Genomic DNA, 7,657 nt, shown 5'->3' with positions numbered 1-7,657 from the left:
TTTACTTCCTGTATACCACAAATTCTTGCGAAACAGTGAGGAATGAAGGTGTAACAGGAAAAGTGAGGTTTTTCCACTCTCTCTCCCTGTCTTTTATTTTGGGGAAGAAAAGAGAAACATCAGAATTGGTTTTTGTGTTTGTTTGTTTTTTTAAGAAAATACAAAGTTTATAAATGTGCATTTCAGATCAGAATTGACTGGCCTGCTTTGTAAGAAAGTGTGTATTCGAGGCATAACCATTAAAGAGCAAAGCATTAAAGCCATATATATTCATTTTGTTTTTGCAGTCATGTTGCTAAAAGTACACAAGTTTAGTAGGAAAGTGTTTAGTAGCTTGTTGCACTGCCCTGGTTTGGGTGTTACCTGCCTTGGGATGGGAAAAAGTTTAATCCAGCAGCTTCCGTGTAGAAACTTCCATGTCTCCTGCCAAAGATGTACGACAATGCCATCCTGGGTGATTGACCGTTACGGGAAGAATGATGTGCTGCGATTCACAAATAACATGATGTTCCCTTTAATCAACTTCCCTAATGAAGTGATTATTAAAGTCCATGCTGCAAGCTTAAATCCCATAGATGTTAACATGCGAAGTAAGTGCCTATATACATTGCATGGTCAGTTAATACCATTAATATTTACCTACTCTGCAGGTTGGTAGTAAGGATTAATGATTTGGTTTAAACTGTAAATTGATTTGAACTCATGAAATGAGTTGTATGAATGTTATTTATAATTACTTATATTTTCATACCTTGGTGTTTGGTATGATGTTAAATATTATATGGTCTTTGTAAAGTGTGCATTAGTTGTGTGAAATACTGCATTTCATATTCAATGCTCCTAATAGCCTTTTTAGACTTATGCAGTTTGATTTCATTGGCCCTATTCTGGTTGGGTATGACTGTCTTGTAGAAGAAACAGGCCAAAAAAACAAACAAAAACCACCCAAATAAGTCTTGTTAAAATGGTACCATAAAGATTAACACATATATTGAGGCATGATTTCTTTTAGGCCTACAAACGTTTCTATCATATGCAGAATTATTACTGTAGTGCCTAAATCCACTGAAATCAGTGTCTTACTCTGGGCTATATCCACCTAAGCTTAACTCAGAGCAGACCCATTGAAATTACAGGGCATAGATTAGTCCTGCTCATTAATGTCAATGGGTCTTCTGTGAGTTTGACTACCATTGGATACAATGCTTTGTATTAATCATGTTTCAGTTTGTTACTCTGCTGCAACAAAAATGAAGACCAGCATAGCAATCCAGCACTTCGCTCCTCTGTATGCTGGGCTGGAGGGAGAGGGTTGGATTAGGTTAAGGAGTCCCTGTATCAAGCTCACCTGGCTGAACTGGCCTCCCAGCAGGAAGGCAGGAGGGCCATTAGTGAGTAGCCAGCAGGAAGGTTGCAAAATGAGGTGTTCAAACTCTACCTTTCCTCCAAGGAGCTTAGGTTGTGTACGCTGTTATCCCCCCCTCCACCTTATCCTCACAACAACCCTGTGAGGTAGGTTAGGCCGAGAGATAGCAACCGGCCCAATGTCATCCATTGAACTTACTGACCAAGTGGGAATTTGAACTCTGGTCTTCCAAGTTCCAGTCCAACACTGCTGTTTAAGCAGAGTAGGGCTTCTTTGAGCATAGGAAATTGAACTGTGTGTAACCAGCGACAACTGTTCTCTGTTTGCTTGGCAGGTGGTTATGGAGCTGCTGCTATAAAGATGAAGCGGGATCCGTTGCACATCACAAGCACAGGCAGTGAATTCCCTCTCACACTTGGTCGGGATGTTTCTGGAGTTGTGATGGAGTGTGGACTAGAAGTGAAATATTTCAAACCTGGAGATGAGGTAAGGATGAGCACGGAAGGAGTTACTCTAAGTGGATTTATAAATCCTCGATCTCAGTAGAAACAGATTACCTCAGTGTGCATTTTCTGCTTCAGCTGTGCACTGCCAAACCAGAAGTTACAAATGGTCCATCTTTCTTTTATTCTTTGTTTTGCTGCTTCTGCAGTTCTAAGGATTATGAGAGCCAGCACAAAAAGGAGGTGTTAGGAGTTCCAGTAAGGGAAAAGTTGGATAATCCTGTACATAAGATGCATTCAGAAGTGCCAACTCAAGCAATACCATGTTGGAAGCTATGTTGCAATTCCACTGTTTTGCTGGCATCCATCTGTCTCAGGAGATGATGGTGTGCGACTCTGGGGGTGAAGTCAAACCTCTGGAGAATCACAACAGCTGCTGCAGTGGCTGCAGAGACCAGTAACTTGTAACTGCTGCCTCCTGTGTTAGCAGCACCAGAGTGACCTCTCTAGGGTGCGAGCCTGGGCAGTGTGTACGGAGGTCCTGGGCTGCCCAGACGACAAGACACCCCCCCCCCCAGCCTCACCAATGTGGTCCAAAGGAAAGCAGAGCAATATGTTTGGCACCAGCTTGGCTGCAGGAGTTGCTGGAAAGAGGCCACCCAACCATTTTAGGGACTTCATTCCGGATTTGTGTATGGTTTAGTCCTTAGCCTTTTATTCTCCCAACATGTCCTGCAAGGTAGTATGCCTCTGAATACATGTTGCTTGGGATTACAGGTGTGATTGTACTCTGGCCTTCTTTCAGGCTTCCCATAGGCATCTGGTTGGCCACTGTGAGAACAGGAAGCTGGACTAGATGGGTAATTTTCCTGATCCAGCAGGTTCTTATTATGTTCTTAGTTTGATACGTAATATTTTTAAGGATTAGAAATTCTGCTAAACCATGAAAAGCTTTGGACTATGTTTGAGTTTTGGACTTCTTTTCCCCCAGGTATGGGCAGCAGTTCCTCCTTGGAAACAAGGCACTTTGTCAGAGTTTGTTCTGGCAAGTGGAAATGAGGTAATGAAGCAAAGCATTTAATTTGAGATGAAATGTTTCTATGCAGCTTCTAAAACGGGTGGAGTTGTTTTTGCATTTTGTCTTAGAATATTTTTTTCCTGTTAAAGGAAGAGTAAGAAATTTCCACCGTGATCTGAAATATGCTGTAGCAGATCCCTGTCTCCTCCCTAAATTTAACACTGAACGGGAGGGAAAGTAACAGGGAGGAAGGCAGATGAGTGATGGCTACAATTGCACAGTGCTTTATTTTCCCTGCTTGCAAAACAAAGCACTGAACCATCTCAACCCTTTGCTGGTGGATGGGAGGACAGTGAGCTTGAACTTGCAGCTGCTGTATGGCAGCAATGAGTTTTCAGGGTCAGATTTCTAAATATATAGTGCAGTGTGTTGCTGCAATGTGAAGACAGAAAGGACCCATTGTATGTGGGTAATGCTTACTTGCCACAGTCAACCAGGTGACCTCTTACTCAAAAGGCTGGAGCTACCCTGCCTGAATAGTATCCAGCCTTTATGAATTTTGATTATCCATATGCAGAAGCAACACTTCAGATATGGCATGTTTCTCACATGTGTACACATCTGGTGGGGGGGAAACGGATGCATGGTACTGTGTGTGAAAAATGTGTGATTGCCTGTTTTTCCCAGCATTTCAGCTATCAGCCATGTGCATGTGGCAAAATTGACACATGTATACAGTTCTGTTTTGTTTGTTGTTTTAAAAATTATACAAGTATTTCCTTTTCTTACATTTTTATATGTTTATGTAGGGGCAAATGATGTGTTAGGAGCAACCCTAAACTGTCCCTCAGCACCTGAAATTTGTATTGAATTTTTAATAATAATAATAATCATCATCATCATCTGGGCTGCAAAACCTTGGCAAGCCTTTCTTTTTTCCCAATGTTAAATAGCAAAATCTTTCCAGTTCTTGGAAAAATATCTGTTTTCCTCCCTTTCTGCAGATCTCTAGAAAGCCCAGATGTCTCAGCCACACTCAAGCAGCTTCCTTGCCTTATGCTGGTCTAACGGCATGGTCTGCCATTCGCCACGCTGGGGGGCTAAATCAGGATAATTGCAGCAATAAGAGGTAAGTTACCAGTTGTTCTGTAAACAGCAGTTTCATGTACAGTGGTACCTCTACTTGCGGACACGATTCGTTTTGGGGTGCCGATTGCACCCTGAAAAGTCCACAAGCACGGAGTGTGATAGAGCACGTCTGCGCATGTGCGAAGCCCGGAAGTATTCACTTCCGGGTTTGCTGCTTTCGCAAGCTGAAAACATGAACCTAACGCAACATGAACACAACATGAACCTAACGCAACACGAGGTATGACTGTAGAGCAAAGGTGGGGAGCCAGTGGCTCTTTAAATGCTGTTGGACTCCCAGCTCCAACAGCCCCAGCCCTCAGGATCAATGGGCATGTGGAGGAGCGGAGATGTGAACCCGGTTCACCAGATTACGAGTCTACCGCTCTTAACCACTACACCACACTGGCTCTCAGTCCAGCTCTTGGACTGGGGTTTTGCCCAGAGGGGGAAGAGGCAAGGAGCCAGTAGGCACTTTGGGGGAAGGTCTGGGGTTATTGAGTCTAGAGGAGAGTGAGAGCAGAACTGGTGTAGATCTTATGATGATAAGAGAACACACCTGAAAGTAAGGTGTCTTCAGGTGGTCTCAGAATGCTATTTATTATCTATCGCCCTCCAGTTTGCCTTTCTTTTCCTTTGGCTTTGCCCTATATAGACAGAACTATTTAGAAATAAATTTTCACAACAAAGACCATCAGTTTACCACCTTTGAATTGTTGGAGTATAGAAATGCCTCATTACCTGGAATTCTTTTCGCTTCACAGAGTATTGATCTTTGGTGCAGCAGGTGGAGTAGGTACCTTTGCTATACAGGTAAATATGTTACAACTAACTACCTTGGCTGATATTTTGGGAAAGCTTAGACTCAAATCCTCTGCAGTGAGTGACTAAGAACATCACCCCCCACCCCCATAATCTTGGAATGGTGAGATAACAGTACTGATTAGTTGAGAGCTTTTTGCCTATCTAGAATGTGTTTTTGAACTGTGACGATGCTTCTTGCTTGCATAGATGAAGGATAGAGATGGATTTGTGAGTAAATTAGCATTTGTTGCTGCACCCATTTTTGCACCTGGTCCATCACTTGCATGTTTAAAAAAGTTACAGATGTTTCATTACTAAGAAAGAAGAATCAAATGTTAAAGGTACCGAGAGAATAAAAATCTCCCAGGACCTATTTGCAGGCTCAGTGGACTCTTGCTGGATACTATGCCTGAAAGACCCACCCATTTCTCTCAAAATGGGGAAAAAATATTGTCATGTTTAATTTCCCAGGAGTGAATGGAAGGGGAAACAAAACCCTTGCTCTGTCTCAGCTGGACTTGGCGAGGCTGACGGTTTCATGAAGCACCAAATTGGGATCTGAACTTACTTCCTAGTACTTCCACTAAGAAGGCTACCTGCCATCTCTCGGATGGTTGAGGAAGCCAGATAAGGACCTCTGATGAGAATTTTACTGTATCACAGGCACATATGGGGACAGGCAGCCCTGTTCCCAAACCACCAAGGTTTTGAATTCAGCTTGAAATCTGTTGTATATATTGGTCCTTTCTAGTTCCTAAAGATCTCTTGAAAGTCCAGCGGTAGATGTTGCCCTTTGCTGATCTACTCCGTGTTGTCTTGGAGGGGCCCCATTCCACTCTTTGGAAATCACAGAAAAGCAATCTTTTATGCAGTATCGAATTACATGTAATTAAAATATCAAATAGAATCTCCTTCTAGAGCTGACATTTAAAAAAATGTGATTTAAAAGTATCCAGGTATAAAATATGAGTACCATCTGTCTGTATATTGTAATGAAACTAAATTCTGAAAGTCAAACAGCTTTTTATTTGGGCAGAAAAATGAGGGCCTGGGGGACAGTAACCCTCCAGAGCAGTTGTACCTCTGGTTAAGAACTTAATTTGTTCCAGAGGTCTGCTCTTACCTGAAAATCTTCTTAACCTGAGGTACCACTTTAGCTAATAGGGCTTCCTGCTGCTGCCGCGCCGCTGGTGCGCAATTTCTGTTCTCATCCTGAGGTAAAGTTCTTAACCCCAGGTACTACTTCCGAGTTAGCAGAGTCTTTAACCCAAAGTGTTTGTAATCCAAGGTACCACTGTAACCGGATTCAGGGGCAGGGGGCAGGCAGAGGACACAAGATAGCCCCAGCAGTGGCTGGTTGGGTGGCTTTTTCATAGAATTGTAGAGTTGGAAGTGACCCCAAGGGCCATCTAGTCCCACCCCCTGCAATGCAGAAATCTCAACTAAAGTATCTAAGTCAGATAGCCATTCAACCTCTGCTTAAAAACCTCGATTGAAGGAGAGTTTAACACCTCCTGAGGGAATCTGCTCCACTCTCAAATAGATTTTATTGTCAGAAAGTTCCTCCTTTCTTGCACGCTTGCCATTGATAAGCAGTGCCAGATTTAGGGGTGTGTGGGCAGTTCTCCTGCATGGGGTGCTGAGTTGGGGGGCGGCGATGCAAATGATGATGATGGTAATAATAATAATAATAATTAATAATTCATAGGGGGTTGGAATAGATGACCCTTGGGATCCCTTCCAACTCTATCATTCTATGATTCTATTATGATTAATAATATTAAGAATATTAATCATCTTATATTTATACAGGTACCTACTGAGATGATCCATACAAACCCAGTTGTACCAAAATGAATTACTGTGAAAATAAAAATAAGGGGTGTGGGAATTTTGCCCTTGCTTAAGGTGCCATATGACTAAAGTCTGGCCCTGTTGAGAAGAAACACAAATTTGAGTTAGAGAAGGGCAGTAGTTGTGTGCAATCTGCTGAAAGCAAGTCTAGTCAGCTGCTGTGTTCTTTTTGTACTGTGTCTTCTCATTCAGCTAATGAAAGCCTGGGGTGCTCATGTGACAGCAGTTTGTTCCCAAGATGCCAGTGAACTTGTGAAACGTCTCGGAGCAGATGATGTGATCGACTACAAAACTGGAAGTGTGGAAGAACAGCTGAAAACGTTACCACTGTATGTATGGGCTAAATCATGGGTGTGCATGGTGAATGTGCACAACCCCAAGTTGGCTGTTCAATTTATGGGTGTGGTTTGAGCAGGTCGCCTGCACCTGAGCCTTCTGCACTGGTAACTTAGTGAGCAATCCTTACAGGGAGCAACTGGGTCGAATCCAGAGGTGGAGCCATCACTGTATCCGAAGCCCTGCTGCTCACACCAGCCAGGACAAGAAGGTGGTATTTGCTTTGCTGGGTCAGGATCTGGCCCCCTCTGACTGCTGGACTCACTTAGGATCCAGTGGATCCATGGCCAACATTATTATTATTGTTATTATCATTATTAATTTAATTTGTATATTGCCCTTCATCCGAAGATCACAGGGCGGTTCGCAACATAAAAATACAACATAAGAACACAAAGTACGTAATGAAAAAAAGAAACAAAACAAACTAATAATTCCCCTCCCGCAAACACATAGCTCTGCCCTCTCCTATTCCACCCTGTTCGGGGGTTTTCCACCAGCAGCAAGATCACTAGCAGGAGCCGGTCAGAAATCCACACTGTGAGCACAGCAGGATCTTACGGTGGGAGAACTTCCCTGCAGGTGGAGACATACAGGGAACCCACCACATCCTAACAATGGGGGCTTGAATTACCCTGCCCAGACTATTAATGACTTACATATAAAGTGGTTGCTAGACGTGTATGTAATGTAAAGCATTTGCACATG

At 43.0% G+C, this 7,657-nt stretch overlaps 1 protein-coding gene across 3 annotated transcripts in view; it reads left to right on the top strand.

Annotated features, from left to right (window-relative positions):
- The first annotated feature begins 135 nt into the window (after positions 1-135).
- Positions 136-7,657, top strand: part of RTN4IP1 (reticulon 4 interacting protein 1) — a 60,298-nt gene continuing 52,776 nt past the window's right edge. For 2 of the 3 annotated variants that reach the window (XM_033143526.1, XM_033143527.1), the window contains exons 1-6: positions 136-590; positions 1,701-1,852; positions 2,801-2,869; positions 3,832-3,956; positions 4,720-4,768; positions 6,806-6,942. In XM_033143526.1, the coding sequence (XP_032999417.1) occupies positions 290-590; positions 1,701-1,852; positions 2,801-2,869; positions 3,832-3,956; positions 4,720-4,768; positions 6,806-6,942 (833 nt within the window). In that variant the 5' untranslated portion in view covers positions 136-289. The remainder of the gene's footprint in view (positions 591-1,700; positions 1,853-2,800; positions 2,870-3,831; positions 3,957-4,719; positions 4,769-6,805; positions 6,943-7,657) is intronic. The other variant, XM_033143528.1, reaches the window with a different exon arrangement.

The sequence above is a fragment of the Lacerta agilis genome, chromosome 3, assembly GCF_009819535.1.
Source record: "Lacerta agilis isolate rLacAgi1 chromosome 3, rLacAgi1.pri, whole genome shotgun sequence".
In the NCBI taxonomy this organism is placed as follows: domain Eukaryota; kingdom Metazoa; phylum Chordata; class Lepidosauria; order Squamata; family Lacertidae; genus Lacerta; species Lacerta agilis.
Note: the sequence above shows the minus strand (reverse complement) of the source record. Positions and strands in the feature narration are given on the sequence as shown.